Raw genomic sequence first — 16,089 nt, forward strand, 5'->3', positions numbered from 1 at the left:
TGCTGGGATGGGAAAGTGCGTGGATGGAAGCAGAGTGCGGCGAGAGGGCGAGAGGTAGGCAGGGGCTGAGTCCGCGAAGTATCTTGGAGACGCCGAGTGAGACCTCAAACAGAGAGAGCTCTTTGCGGCTCATTTCCCAAACAACAAAAAACCCGTGCTACCTCCGAGAGAGACCGTGGGCTGTATCAGCCTCCGAGAAGGCCGCGGACGAACAAGAAGCAGGGAGACTCATCGGACAAGGGGGGTTGGAGAGGCGGGTGGGAGGGTGCGGAAATTCCCGGCCCTCTCCCGTTAAAGACTCACGCGCCAAACATAGCCGTTGGGTTGACGGCAGACGTTTATTTAGTTCCCAGGAGCGGGTTTACATGTCCTGATCGCAGTCCAAGTTCACAGTTTAGATTCGGCCGCGCTCTCTTCTTGCTTGATCAGGTCCTTTTTCAGCGGGCCCTAATAAAATGACAAAACGAAGACTATTGTTATTTCATTGTTTTCTTGCTGACAGTCAAATTATGTCGTACACAGGCATGGGCGGGGGGGGGGGGGGGGGCACACAAAAACCCAAGTGTTATTTTGCCACCTTAATGCTAGGAGGCACTCTCACTTGTGTAACAGGTGCAGTTACGTTCATGATAATTCGTGGACATAATCGCGTTTCCACCTTGGAACAATGGGCAGGGGGGCGCATTTCTCCTGCCAGCACCACATTGGCATGCAACTATGAATGCGTTATGATCAATATTTATGCTTTTGAGTTAAGGCCTCCACCACCCGTCAAAGGGTTAAGCCCTGCGCGCGTGTCTGAGGCCCTCCCGTGCGCCTCACCATGAAGGCCTTCTTCTCCTCGGCCGTCTGGAATCTGCCGTAGCCGAACTTGGAGGTGGTGTCGATGAATTTGAGGTCGATCTTCTCCATGGCGCGACGATGCGTCGGGTGGAGCAGCGACTGCAGCGGTGGAAAAAATCAACACAGGACGATCGAAATTGACAATGAGATCCTACGGATATCTCGCTGCACGGTGCATTGGTAACCTTTCCCCCGCAGCTGCACGTGTTTCTCTTCACGATGGTGTCCATATTCACGAAGAAAAATAACGAGCAGCACATGCGATGTGCCGTGCAGGGTTGCCGTCCATGCAGCATTACCATGGACGAGTAAAACATTTCAGACGGGTCTCCTCCAAAGTTGAAAGCGTTAATGCGTTGTCAGCGTGTACATCTGTCTACAACAGGGGTCCACGATGACGCTCCAAGTGGCGATCGATTTATGCACAAAGCTTGAGTAAAAAAGTTGCGTCACTAGACCGGCCCAATTCATCCACGGGTTATTGCCCCAAAACGTGGCGATTCAAAAGCAGTGCTTTAGGATAATCCTTGTGGGCCAATGAGATGGCATCACCTCCCGTCACGCGTCGTGTGACGTCATCTCAGGTAGCTCAGACGCTATCCTTGTTATTGCTAACAATACTGTATTGTTTAGTTTTAAATACAGCGTTGTCGTCATTCATGCGAATCGCATCTCACAGTCGCTGAGGAACCACAGACGATCGGAAAGACAGCAGCCAGGCGGTGAGCCGGCACAAACAATTGCCCAAGCTCAGCAGTCCTCGATATATTAAGATCTTTTTCAGTCAATTTATGATCATTTATAGAGCCGGAGGAAACCAGAGCAAACAGAGAACCCCCCACGGCAGGTAATTAGCCAGTAAACATTAAGCCGACGTGTATCAGCGTTGGGCCGACGTTGGCATGTGGTTGCTACCGTTGGTCCAACGTTGAGCCAACAACGTTGGACCAACGATTACAACTGCACGCCAACGTTGACCCAACGTTGCCATGTTTACTGGGCAAATAGATTCGAGGAAAGAAAAAAACCCCACTTCGGAAAATGTTGCAGAATCCATTAACGCGTCTGGTCTCTCGTCCTCGTTTAAATATTCGAACAGCTTGCGCTCGATTTGACGCCGCCGTTGTCAAGAGCGCTGGACGACACCGAGCGAGGACCGTGAGGTTGCCGCCCTGGGCGGTCGCGGCGCCGCGTACCTTGCGGAGCGTGAGGACGCGCTTCTTGGTGCCGACCACGCATCCCTTCACCATCACGAAGTCGTTCTTCACCTCCCCGTAGTGCGGGAAGCCCCCCTGCACGGCGGTCACGGACACCAGAGTCGCGCGATGGCATCGGGCAGCACCAAGGCGACCAACCATCGCACGTGTGATAATGAGAAAAAGTCTTCTTTTTGGGTATGCTCCCTGTGCCATAAAACTATTACCAAATCAAATAGTTTTTTATTTTACTAAGTAAGGCCTACTGACCTATGTGGCTCTTTGTCAGAAGCGACCTGGCGATCACTAATCGTAGCTCAATGAAGTGGCTTATCACGTGCAAATTTACAGCGGGCAAATACTCTAAATGTGGAGGGGAAAATCGAAGTGCCCGGACAAAAATCCACGTGACCACAGGGAGAGAGATACGCAAACTCCAAATATGCAGCAGGCGTCAGGGTCAGAATTGAACCCACGACCTCCTGTATACCAGGCGAGGCAATTAACATCTTGCCACCGTGTCTTCTACATGCACACGTGCAGCCCTTACATCAATCTGCTGCTGGATAAGCGACTCCGCACATCATACGGGTCGTGCGAGTTGCCTGCAAATAATTCATGCACGCTGGGCGGTGTGGGTTGGTGAAAGCAGGGTGCGGAGACGAGCAAGTGTAATACAGTACAACAATGGATTTTGCCGCACTGCAGCGGCCCACAATACCTGTGCTATGCACGGTGGTCGCCTATCCAAGCACTATCCAAGCTTAAACTTGTGCTTAGCTTCCGAAATCTGACGAGATTGGTTATCATTTCCGATGATCCGGTTGCAGGCCAAATTTGTCATACACAATCAGCGTTTACAATAATTCGGGGACGTTCCAAGAACCTCGTGGTATTCCCACACAGCAATAAGGGGCTCAGGTAGAGGAGGTTAATCGAGTCCAGCGGTGGAGCCGGCAGCTTGCGCGAGCCGCCGCACGCACCATGGGGGTGATGCTCTTGTCCGTCATGTCGTAGTTGGTGGACGCGTTGTTCTTCACGATCTTGCCGTCCTGCATGTGGATGCCTCTCCCGATGCGGAACACCTGCGACGGGACACGGTGAGCGTGCGTGAGACTTGCCGCCTCTCTGAAATCCATTCTGACCGGGACAGCTGCATTGTGGCGGTGGTAGCAATTGTGTCCACATGTCCCTCAGTGTCCCCCAATGTCCTGGTCCATGTCCTGGCGTCCCCCAGGTGTCTCTGTACCTTCTTGTTCTTCTCGGTGCGGTGGTGGTAGCCCTTCTGCCCGGCGCGCGCGATGGAGAAGTTGACCCTTGCCGGGTGCCAAGCGCCGATACAGGCCACCTTGCGCAGGCCCTTGTGCGTCTTCCTCTGCAGCTTCTTGGTGTGCCAACGCGACGTCACACCTGCAGGCCGACACGCACCGGGCATCAGAAACGGGGTGTCGCTCTCAAACAAACAAGCAACACACATGCCACGCCACCGGTAAACTTGGCAATGTTGGGCGAACGTTCCATGTTCACTGGGACACCAGGCATCACGCACCAGCTAGCATACAATGAATACGTATATTTATCTGCACATCACGTCTCAGAGTGCTTTACATACAATGGCCTGGAACAATGAATACCCAACGCTTAGCGATCACCACGAACCATGCACCACACATCCAGTACCCACCACCACGCACAGCACACGCCAAGCACGCGGGCACTGCCAACCTGTCTGTTTCTCAGACCCGATTCCGGCCGTAGGAAGTTCCCCGTCATAAAATCCCCGCTCACCACGTCGGGACCCCGTCCACCCCACGTGTGCCTACGCCGAGCCTGGTGCGGGCTCGCGGTGACCACACCTTTGAAGCCACGGCCCTTGGTGACCCCGATGACGTCGATCATCTCGTCCTGTCCGAACACGGAGGTCACGGGCACGGCCTTCTCCAGCTTCTCGCGCGCCCAGTCCACCTTGTCGCTCACCGAGCCGCCGTTCACCTGCACCTCCATCAGGTGTGCCTTCTTCTGCCGCAGCGGCAGAAGTTTCATCTGTGTGGCGAGCAGGGCGGGTGACTCTGAGCGGTGCAGCCGAAGCGTGCGTGCGTGCGTGTGGACGCGTGTGCGCGCGTTTATTTCCCAGACGTTTCCGCACGGCGGTGCGAGCGGGTGTTTCAGGCTGGGCGGTAATGGATTGTAAACGTCGTTGCATACGTTGCAAAATGCCGTGCGAATGTGGTTGTGTGGCCTCCGCGCGGTGCCTGTGCGGCTTGCAGGAGGCAGCGCAGCAGGACTGGGAGCTGCTGTCGGCGCTGCATTCCCACGAGACTGCAGTGCCCTCGAGTCCCGACCGAGTGCGGTGCGGCGGGTTTCGTCAAGAGAGTGATGATGGACTAACGGCAAACGTTCGCGCGTTGGGGAAGCTCGCGAAGGATGGGCTCGCGAGCAAAGTGACTCTGGAGTGCACCCGATCGTGATGGACCTCGGATGCCACGCCAGGCTCAGATTGCACGGTGCTTGGATGGGTGACCGCAATGAACAGCTGGTCATAGGCACCCTCGGGGCTTTGCTGCATTGTACGCAGCAGGAGACAGTGCGATTGACACTGTTGTTGTTGTTGTACTGTGCTTCAAGCTGGGCGGAGAAGTACCGTCAAATAAGCCCGACGACCCACACAGCACGGGGAGCCTCTCATCCAGCAGTGGATCGGCAACAGCGCCGTACATCTCTACGCACACAATTGATGGAACTTGGCGAACGTTGCTCCCAACGTTGGTCCAACGGTTGGGAGCAACGTTGGTCCGACGGTTCTTTCAGTAAAGTCACGTAGGTATAAAATAAATCACGACGTTTTGGGGCGCAACACAAGCGTCCGTCAAAAAGAGTATGGATTCCTGCAGTCACGAAAGCTTCAAATCAAGATCGGTGCAAGTGTCCTGGGTGGGTGGACGCTCCACGCGCTCGGGCGCTACCTGCGTGTGAGCGATGACCCGGATGACGCAGCAGTGCTTCTTCATCGTGGCGAAGTCCTTGTCCAGCTGCTTGCGCCCAGCGTCGTCCGTCCACTTCTTACTCGCCTTGGTAAACGCCTTCTTCTTGCACTTGTACCTGTCATGGTATCATGGTCGTCAGCATCATCATCAGCCATGATCATGGTCGTCAGCATCATCATCATCATCAGCCATGATCATGGTCGTCAGCATCATCATCATCAGCCATGATCATGGTCGTCAGCATCATAATCATCATAATTAGCCATGATTATGGTCGTCAGCATCATCATCATCAGCCATGATCATGGTCGTCAGCATCATCATCATTAGCCATGATCATGGTCGTCAGCATCATCATCATAAGCCACGGTAGTGAGATGTTAACTACCTCGCCTGGTACAAAGGAGGTTGTGGGTTCGATACCGACCCTGATGCCTGTATATTTGGAGTTTGCATGTTGTCCCTATGGTCGCGTTGATGTTTCTCCGGGTTCTCCGTTTTTTTCCCTCCACATTCCACAGAACCAACATGCCTTTCGAGTATTTGGCTGCTACTATAAATTTCCGTGTGAGCTGTCATTTGTGGCCAGGTTCACTTCTGAAAAGGAGCTACATAGCTCAGTGGGCCTTACCTGGTAAAATAGAAAATAGTTTATAGTTGAGTTCAAGGCCTTCCGCCCCGTAAACACGGAATGGTTCCAACCACATGCCAAGGTAGGCCAAAGCGCTGCGTGTTTACCGGGGCCAGGTCATCGCCATCGCCCCACGGGATCAACAAATGGCCAGCGATTAAACAATTATGGTGAGCATAGCAGCGCTGTGCCTGACATTGTGTCTCAATAAACATGCAATGTTGGGCCAACGTTGGTGCAATGATCCACGTTTTCTCTGGGTTGTAGCTGTCGCTCTGTTTCCTTTAACGTCATGTTATACAGTACACTAAACACGGGGAATGGCTTTAAACGCTATATAATCTCCTGTAGCTGTAGATGCCATTGGTTCTTCATGTTTTGCAGATGTAGGTGCCACCACCGCCATCTATTGCACGACAGCTGAACTTACAACTCCCGGTCCGAACAGGCTCCTGGACATACGGACATTTTTGTTCATATCTCTGAAAGTTCGAAAGTCGAATGTTCATAAGTTATTTAAATTTGCGAAGCGTCGCACGGTCTTCACTCACTCTCGACAAGCGAGAACGACTCAGAGATGCAAGGAGCTGGAGAAGCAGGGTGGGCAGCTGCAGCCACGTTGTGAGCCAACGCCAAATCCTCCCCCTGTCCCTCGCCCCCCCCCCCCCCAAGCTCTGCGTTCCTCTATATATGAAGGTGTTATCGGCCAATTAATGGGTGATGACATGTTGGAGGAAACCAAAGCACCCGGAGCAAAGCCACGCGTGCAAGAGGACACCACTCTATCCCATCCAGGGGGGGGGGGAACGGGTGAAATCCACATTTACTGTACTGCCTTGTCCTGGCGAGCCATGGAACGGCAGTTTCACGACATCTGTGCGTGATCGACCAACCCTTGCTGCCTCCACAGTGCTGGATAACACGTGTGTGCCACCACCACCGCCCAGCTGTGTATGTACGGTACGTTGAACCTCTTTCGCACAGTACGTAGCCAACCGTGCCAATCGGATGAGCACACGACAAGTGACCCATAGAGAGAGCGAACATTTATTTAAAAAGTCCACGCTCTTTACGAAGTGGCTTAATTCAGAGCCCCACTGTCGTGTCAACTGCTTTTGATTTGGTATGTGAGCACTATTCACTCGCTATCCTGGTCGCAGTAAGTTCTGGCATGGCTTTCATGTAAATCATCTGTAGTTGTTGTTTTGGATTGTTAATTAGCCCCTTCCACGCCTTGCAGTGTCCTGTAACTTGTCGCCACTGCCGAGGATCTCGGGCTGCAGTCGTCCTCGTGACAGAGCTGCTTCTCTCAATTGCCCTTTACCAGCGGAAATAAAGTCCGAGTGTGAGTCACCTCAATTCTACCCATCTGTCCTTGTTCTACAAAATAACTCCTCGTCATCAAATGTGCGATTTCCCCTCTATCGGTAGAGCATGTTGAGATGAGCTCGCGTGGGGACACTTTTTTTATTGATCGGTGGCATTGCATTAGGTTGCGTGATTGTATAACAGGTCCAAGGTTTTAAGCAACACACAAGGCCCGGTGCAAAAATAGCACCGGGCCTTGTGCATTATGCAACAGCCCATCAGCGGTTTCCTGAAGAACTGCCCTGTGGTCCTCACCATCAAAATTTAATTTGAGTAAAACAGACCCACAGCAGTGGTTTCACAATAAATAGGCCGCATCAGCACAGTATGGTTGTAAATGACGAGAAAAAACCCCATTATAAAACTAAATAACTTTTTTGTTCTGATGGGATTATCTTGTCATTTAGCGTCTAAGGTTTTAACCGTAAGGCTCTCTGGTTTTGGTTCTGTAGCAGATGTGCAGCGTTAGTTGTGGGGGGGGGGGGTTCTGTACCAGCGAGTTCCGTAAAGTGCTTTGGGGTGTTAGTTCTCGACAGACGCCTTCGCTCCCTGCCCGTGGGTTCCCTACCAGTTCTTGTAGAAGCGGCGGCGGCACTCATCGCTGAGGTGCTCTGCGAAGATGGTCTTGAGGCCCCTGAGCCCTCGCGGTGTCTGCACGTAGCCCACCATCCCCACCACCACCATCGGAGGCGTCTCGATGATGGTCACCGCCTCCACCTCCTCCCTCTTGCCAATCTCTGCGCGCGGACAAAGGATGCGGGCACGCGGGACGAGGACGTGAGCTCGGCCTCCCAAGAGAGGGACGGTGGCCTGCGACGGGGCCTTTCCGTCTGGTGGTCCGCTAAGGCACTTGGGAGTGGCCCGCGAAGCTCTGATCCACCGAGACAAAATGGCTCACCGGGAGAGTGATACACACAGGTCTTCGTTTCTCGTTGGATATTTTCCGGGGCCACTGGTTAATTGGAGTATGTCGCACGTGGCATAGTAGCCACAGCCATAGCGAGAGTTATACTGGATGTCTTGTACTGGATGTCTTTCCAATTTGGCAACTCAGACAGACCTGGCTACAATTAAGCCCTGAATACAGATTATTGAGATGAAGGAGTGAAATGTAAGATATAGAGATGGGAGTTGTAGACAAGAGATATCGATTAATGAGATGAAAGTGAGATAAACAGCACAGATATGAGACGTGACACAGCTATGAACTCGAACCGTAACAGGTGTGACAGGGCCATACGGTGCGTGTTTCACAGAAGCCATGTGGCTATAGTTGGTGCATCGGCCAGTCATCTCAGTCAATCCATGGCACCCGGGTATATCCCGTGACCTCCTACCAGCGAGCATTCGACACTTCACGTGGCCTTAATGTGCACATAGCCTGGCACAAGCGTCGTGGTGACGTCACCGTCGCTTAGTGGCGAATGGCGGTTGTTGTTGTTGTTGTGTCTGTAGTAGATTGGCGATGACACAGCAGTGAACTGTGTCCCTAACGCAGGCGTCTCTTTGCCCCGTGTGAAGTGTGTGTTAGAACATCAGACCATCAGAGAGGTTGTTCGCGAGAGGGCCGCCATTTGGTCCGCCCAGCTCGCGATGGTAGAACACCACAGACAAGCTGGAAGGCAGCCAGACACTGCTGCCGACAGTTGCCCAACAACCTCCGTGGTCTACCAGCAGAGGGGGATGCTTGCGACGTACAATCCAAATGGGGTAATTTATCGGCATTCTTTTCGAGCTTGACAAGCGTGGATCACGATGCCGGCACACAAAGGCCTACGCTTGCGAAAGGCGTCACGCGATCTCTATAGCGTCCACTGTGAAGCGGACGTTGCGTGAGCATTATCATTATGGTTCATACGCCGTTTAATCGGGGCGGCTGCTGGATTCGAATCTTGAAACCGCGCAACAAGCGGCAGAGCAGGCTACCGCTAGCCCGGTAAACGGGCCAATGTTGGCATGTGGCCGGAACCGTTGGACCAACGTTGGGGCGAGGTTGGCTCGACGTTGCACGCTTACTGGGACGGCCACGTCGCTGGAGGTGGTGGCGGTGCGGGACTCACTGGATCCAGAGCGGTGAACCTCCCGCAGCACGTGCGTCATGCCTGCCTTGTAGCCCAGGAAGGCGGTGAGGTGCACGGGGGCGGCCGGGTCGTCGCGGGGAAAGCTCTTCACCTGCCCGCGGTGACGCCGCGAGCGCTTTCGCGGCAGGAAGCCCAGGTGGCCATGGCGAGGAGCCGAGAACTTGCGGTGCGACTGCAGCACACAGAGGTGGGGGGCGGTGCGGCGGGGGGGGGGGGCACAGCACAGACACCAGCGACAGCCGTTCATCGTCAACATAATCATGCACCTCCGATTAGCGCCACCGATTAGCACGGTTGGCTACGTACGGTTCGAAAGAAGGTCAACATACATACACAATTAAAAGCCAAGTTCTATCTATGGCTGGATGAAGGCCTCCCTCCCCATGATGTCGTGGCCATCCTTCACAGTCCTGCAATGCACCAGTTGACCTCGCTCCTGCACATGAGTTGATCTCATTGCCCCTCCATCTCAGTGATGGACGTTCTATCTATGTTCCCTCCCGTGGCTTTCCGTTAAGTCGTTAATCTTTTCATGGGTAGTCAAAGTGTCCTGCCGAAGACCAGGTACATCTCTTGACAGTCAATGGGATGTCGCTAATTTGCTAGAGTTGTCCAATGCACGTGTTGCTATTCCTGTCTCAGTGTCATGCAAGCATCTCTCCACGCTCCTTGCACTTTTTAGATTTTGTCCCATTATCTTTTGTCCACGTTCGCACGCGTCGGATGCAAACGTTTAAGTTAAGTTTTATTGCTTAAACATGTGAGAAAGCAAGAGACGAGGATAGTGTTAATTTGCGAGCGCGAGCTGTTGCATTACTCTGCCAGAAGGGAGCGATGGCTGCTGTGTATAGTCCCAATTCACTAATCTTCAGGGCAATTTTGAATTTTTCTGAATTTCTTGGTAAATTTGGACGCTGACACATTCTTGCGAATGGCCTTTGACTTCCACCGTGAAGCATACGGCGCGTGGTATTATCAGCATGGTTACTACACCGGTCAGTCACAATCAGGGCGGCCACTTAATTCGAGAAATAACGTGAACCTCCACAACAAGCGGCAAATGCGCTTCCGCTGGGCCGCACGACTGCTCGTATTTAAGAGCAGACAAAATTCGGTGATTTAAAACTCTCTTCCGGAGGCAAATGGTATGTTGTTTTAAATTTTGCTGTCCTATACTATTTTTATTTTACCAGGTAAAGCCCACTGAGCTATGTAGCTATCTTTCAGAAGCGACCTGGCTATCACAAATTATAGCTCAACAAAGTGGCGTTGGTGGAAATTTATCGCAGCCAAATTCTATGAACGGGCGTTGTTTCTTAAAGTGGAGGGAAACACCGGAGGACCGGGAGAAAAATCCACGCAACCGCGGTAAGAACATGCAAGTTCCAAATATACAGGTTTCAGGGTCGGAATCGAATCGACGACCTCCTGTATACCAGGCGAGGTAGGTAACATTCCTTCACCGTGGCACCACTGTTGAGCTTTTAATCATGCAATCCAATTTTCCCCAAAAGTGCTCCTGCCTGTACTCGCTCTCCTCTGCACGTCGCCGTTGTGATGCGGCATCTGCTAGCTCGATGCATCACCACCGTGTTTGTTTTTTCACCTCCGACAATAATCCGCTGTCGCTGAGTGAACGCGTCCCTGATGACTTATATCCAACTCACTTTTTACCTTTTTGCCCCCCCCCCCCCGCTTTGCAGCCTTCTCCAAGTCCTTCGATCATTTCCAGTGGTGGTGACCATGACCAGCCATGCACGCGTGTGTACTGCCCGTGTACGTGTGCGTGTACACGTGTATTTGTATGTGTGTATCTAGCTAGGCTACGTATACCAGCGACCGAGATTGGGCTGTTTTGGATTTCTATCGCTTTAGCATAATACTCCATGAAGAGGAGGGTGGGGGTGGATTCCTTGGTTTAACGGTGATGCGGTGCATTTCTCCGTAAGTAATGCTCGAACCGCATTATCACACGGCCACGCGAGAGTGTCTAACGCCACGTTGAGACGGCTCGCATCCTAGCCGCACTGATCGGGTGTTAGAGGGAACGACGTCCTAGCCGGTGACAAATCCTCCTTCTGAATGTTAGCAAAACGCTCGTTCGCTTCTGTCACTCGCTGTGACAAAGAACAGCGCTGCCCCTGGCGTATGATGTCCGCATGTATTGTGCGCCCCATGTGTTGATGTGTGGAGCGTGCCTGTGCTAAGTTGGGTACGTTGGGAGCAGGAGCGTCGCGGTTGGCGCCGCTGAGCCATGAAACCTCTGAGCCGGGTTCGATTCCCCGCTCACGGCCAACACCGGTGACCATTATCCGAACGGTTCCCGTGCCTCCCCTAGGTCGACTCGGCTCCAAATGAGTACTTGGTGGGGTCGGGGGTGGTGCTGACCCCCCCCCCCCCACCACCACCACCACCTTGTGTGCCGTGCCGCCCTTCATCGGCGCTCGCTCACAACGCTTGCCTGAATAGTCTGCTAAAGGCTGTACGGGACTATGCGTGCGTTCATGGTGTGGGTATGACGCGTGCTTACAAGCATGTTCATGGTGTGGGTATGACGCGTGCTTACAAGCATGTTCATGGTGTGGGTATGACGCGTGCTTACAAGCATGTTCATGGTGTGGGTATGACGCGTGCTTACAAGCATGTTCATGGTGTGGGTATGACGCGTGCTTACAAGCATGTTCATGGTGTGGGTATGACGCGTGCTTACAAGCATGTTCATGGTGTGGGTATGACGCGTGCTTACAAGCATGCTCATGGTGTGGGTATGACGCGTGCTTACAAGCATGTTCATGGTGTGGGTATGACGCATGCTTACAAGCATGTTCATGGTGTGGGTATGACGCGTGCTTACAAGCATGTTCATGGTGTGGGTATGACGCGTGCTTACAAGCATGCTCATGGTGTGGGTATGACGCGTGCTTACAAGCATGTTCATGGTGTGGGTATGACGCGTGCTTACAAGCGTGCTCGGCAAACGTTTGCCACTGCGAGCGCCTCTGGCATTGACAGACGCCACGGGTGTCGCGCACGTGCGTCCATGCACGTCCAAAAGGTTACGCGTTTCACATTGCTGATAGCCCTCAGTAAGGTTTCCCGTCAGGAATTCGCTCGGCTGCACCATGACACTCCACTCAATACCCCGCCATTCGACACTAGGGGACTGTGACGTCACCGCGGCACCTGCGCCAGGCTAGGTGCACTTTGATGCCACGTGAAGTGTCGAAGGCTCGCTGACAGGAGGGTCTCGGGACATGACCCAGGTGGTGCCACGGGTTGGCTGACTGAGATGACCGGTAGATGCACCACCAGCTGTACCCCCTCCTCTGCCAATTTGCTGCGTTTTATCCGCCCGGCGCTCCGCTCGTTGTTGTGAGCGTCGCTCCTCTGCCCTCCGTTGATGCTGGAGGGCGACTGTCTCCAACTGCCCAGCAGCAGCAGTGTCCTTCACGAGCCTCCCCCACACTCCGCACGCACAAACACACGCGTGGGCCACTACTGTGCTTGGCTACCCGGGGATTACGCTCACGGCGCCGAGCAACAACACACACAAAAAAAACCCATCTAAAAATATCTACAGACATCTCCATGTAACCACGCTGCCTGCCTTGCCCTGCCTTTCCACCACCCTCCCTTCTCAGGCGATGGACTCCACAACAGGGTCTGCGACGAGTTCTCGTCTCTGGGTGTATATCAAGAGACAGGAATGTCCACCGTGCTCCGTCGGTCTGTCTGTTTTATAGTTTTCATCGGAGTAAAAATATTTCTTTTCAAATAACTCCGCCTCTTCTGTCTGGCTGTTAACGACACCGGTAGCGGCTGTCGAAGAGCAGCTGTCGAAGATAAACGGCAGAGTTAATCTTTTTTTTAAAAAGCGATGTTACTCAGCTTACACGAATACAATTTTGAATCGGAAAACGCCAAGGGTTGAACAGCCGTTTGTCAGCCCACTGCTGGACCAGGGCCTCCCCTACGCTGCGTGGGTCAGGGAGGCCATTTGACCATACTTCACCACGCTGGTCAGTGCAGAAGGCACTGCCGGCCTACAGCACGTGGCCCCGAACAAACGGAGTTATTTCTCCGGAGAACCTGGGACCGACACACCACGTCCAGTGTACCTCTCGCCCTGGCTACTAGTCAGGAGCCATCTGAACTCCGGCTTAACCTGTGGCATGGACAATATATGGGGCGAGATATTAAACCCTGGCTGCGAGAGATGGGCAATATCTAAATTACATTCGCTTTGTGATGTTTCAATTGCTTTCTAAATTACACACCATCAATGTACAGTAGTTGGTAATGTGCGTCTACATTACACGCTACACGGTTAATTTGTAATTCGCATCTACAATACCGACCATTATTTCATTAATTTGTACTTTAATTAAATTCTGCCCATCTCTCCAGTGGTCGTGAAAAACTGGGAGCCGCCGTGGAGTAAAAACGTTCCAGACCGCATCCCTGAGACAGAGATAGAACCCCGCGACACAGGCAGTAGAGAGACAGAGAGACGCAGCCAGACGCGTACCATGGTGGCGAGAAGAGCCCTGCTTTAGTCCGTGCGCCTCTCCCGGAGGTGAGCCGCAGAAAAGAGACACTCCGAAGGGTTCGAGCCCGACTCAAGGCGTCGGTCCGGGCTCCCCTGGCACGGCCCCACTACCACCAACCCCCACACTCAGCGAGGGAGGCGTCTAAATTCTAAATTGGAGCCCGGAGATCCGATCCCTGCCTGGCAAAGCGTGGACGTGCACGACACGGCGGGTATTTATATCTCAACCAGGGGGCCCCCGCCAGCCTCCAAACGCCCTCCCGCCCTCCCGCCCGCCCGCATCCATCCACCACCGCTCGGCGGCCGCAGGTGGCGGTGATTTCCACCAACCCCCCCACACGCGCGTGGCTGGAGGCCACACGACTCCTCCTCGAGTGGTGGAGCTGCGTCGAGAGTTGTCATTTAGAGCGGTTCGGGTTTCGGGGAGCAGCACGTGAAGCGTTTGATAGGGTCTTACTCAGCGGCAGGCCACACAAGTTGGTTTCCATCGAGCGACGATGATGAAATCAGCGCGTGTGCAGGGCAGGTGGCCGGGTGGATTTCTGCAGTGGCACCCACCGCTGGATTGTGAGCGGTGGCTTAAGCTCAGGGAGGCTTTCATCCAGCAGTGGATTGATCATGGCTGCTAATGGTGACGACGATGATGTTGCTGAACCCCGATGGATTCCCTGTGAGATGTAATAGTCGGCAGTGGAAGGGGGATAGGGTACTGAAGACATGGGATTTGGAAGTGTAGATAGGGTTTGAGCACAAGGGGTTGTGGACAGGGAATATAACAATGGACAGGGTATTTGGGATAAATGACAGGGGATATGAGAATGTGGATTTGGAATAGATTGTCGTAGACGGGACAGTACAGAGGGGATTGGGAATATGGGACATGGAATAGGGGATACAGGGTACTGAGGACATGAAATGAGCCAGAGAACACTGCAGAGAGGGGGAGTACGAGGGATAGGGGATAGATGTGTGGTTGGGGATAGGGATAGAGGGCTGCAAGCGCTTTACAGACGATAACCCTCTTTAGATCACACGGCTAATTTAAGAACTCTGAGCCAAACGCGTGCAAGCTCTAGGCAGATGCACGCCCGGACGGTGGCAGACAGGATGGGCAGGGAGACACGAGGCCAGAACACGAGAACCGACATTAGCAGCAAGTAGACTCGAGGACATAAAAGTCAAACCATCAGAACGATATATATGAGAGACTCGTGGAGGGACGTGTTATATTTTAACAGGTAAGGCCCACTGAGCTATGCAACTCTTTTTCAAAAGCGACCTGGCCACAAGTGATAGCTCAACGAAGTGGCTTATCACGTGGAAATGTATTGCAGCGAAATAATCTAAACGCGTGACTCTACATGCGGAGAGAAAAACCGGAGGACCCGAAGGAAAATCCACGCGACCATGGGCAGAACATTCAAACTCCAAATATACAGCAGCAGGCGTCAGGGTCGGATATCGAACCCACGACCTCCTGCATACCAGGCGAGCTCGAGGTATTTAAGATATCGCCGCTAGATAAGAGGACATATGTAAGACAGGAGATGTAGACTCAAAGACGGACAGGACCGACAAGAGGAGAGGCACATCAAAGGAACGATTAGTAGATCGTACACGCAACAGGGCAGATAGACGTACACGAATACAGACAGCACACATGTCAACATACAGGCAGACGGGAGACGGTCCATCCTGCCAATCCACTGCTGGATGGAGGCCTTCCCATGGGGAGGCTATGGGAGTTATTAGACCATACTTCACCACGATGGTCAGTGCGGGTCGGTGAAGTCGGGGAGCACAGAAGTGCAGCACTACAATGGATATTTATGCACTGTCCTTTGGCGCCCACCACGTAACCGACTGTGCAAATGAAACCCGTAGCACTATTGGAATTTAACTGGGAACAAGCAATTATACAGTTGCAGTAACCCTACTTATCTTCACGAGAGATGTTTTTGGTAGTTTGGCCCAATTTACAGAGCACACGTAGGACTATTACACACAGTATATATTTTCCACTGCACAACTAAAGCCGTGCCAAGGTCATCCTGAGCCAGCCCGGTGCAGCTCAGGAGGCACCCGATTGTTTTTCCACTGCAGACGTCGAACCGTGCTACAAACATCATACACATTGAACAAGTCGAGGGATGCATGCAGACGACGCGGTCACGCTGTGTGCTCAGCATACTGATGCTTCTTACACGAAATTAAGGTCTAATTAGCGCCGCCCCTGGCCCTGCTTGGCCCCAAACGTCTTTGTTCCTACCTGAAACTAACCCGCTTTGCGTGTGCACCCGCGGGTACCCGACCCAGGACTCCACGGTAGGTTCCCCACCTGTGATATACACAGAGGCCTACGGCTCCTTGAGAATACAGATTTAAGAGCTCAGACTACCCCCTTCCCCGCTTGGAAAATTGACGATTTAAAGTCCTC

At 53.0% G+C, this 16,089-nt stretch overlaps 1 protein-coding gene across 1 annotated transcript; it reads right to left on the reverse strand.

Moving 5' to 3' along the window:
• Nucleotides 1-319: 319 nt before the first annotated feature.
• On the reverse strand, nt 320-13,824 carry LOC116946182 (large ribosomal subunit protein uL3-like). The gene is made up of 10 exons (XM_032961128.2): nt 13,632-13,824; nt 9,083-9,275; nt 7,591-7,759; nt 5,003-5,138; nt 3,896-4,082; nt 3,289-3,449; nt 3,023-3,124; nt 2,040-2,135; nt 823-942; nt 320-447 (listed from the first exon to the last, which is right to left on the reverse strand). Exons 1-10 carry the CDS (start codon nt 13,632-13,634, stop codon nt 388-390), a joined length of 1,227 nt encoding a protein of 408 aa, XP_032817019.1. The 5' UTR covers nt 13,635-13,824; the 3' UTR covers nt 320-387.
• Between the last annotated feature and the right edge of the window lie 2,265 nt (nt 13,825-16,089).

The sequence above is a fragment of the Petromyzon marinus genome, chromosome 26, assembly GCF_048934315.1.
Source record: "Petromyzon marinus isolate PM22_M1 ecotype Great Lakes invasive population chromosome 26, UKy_Petmar_22M1.pri1.0, whole genome shotgun sequence".
NCBI classification, from domain to species: domain Eukaryota; kingdom Metazoa; phylum Chordata; class Hyperoartia; order Petromyzontiformes; family Petromyzontidae; genus Petromyzon; species Petromyzon marinus.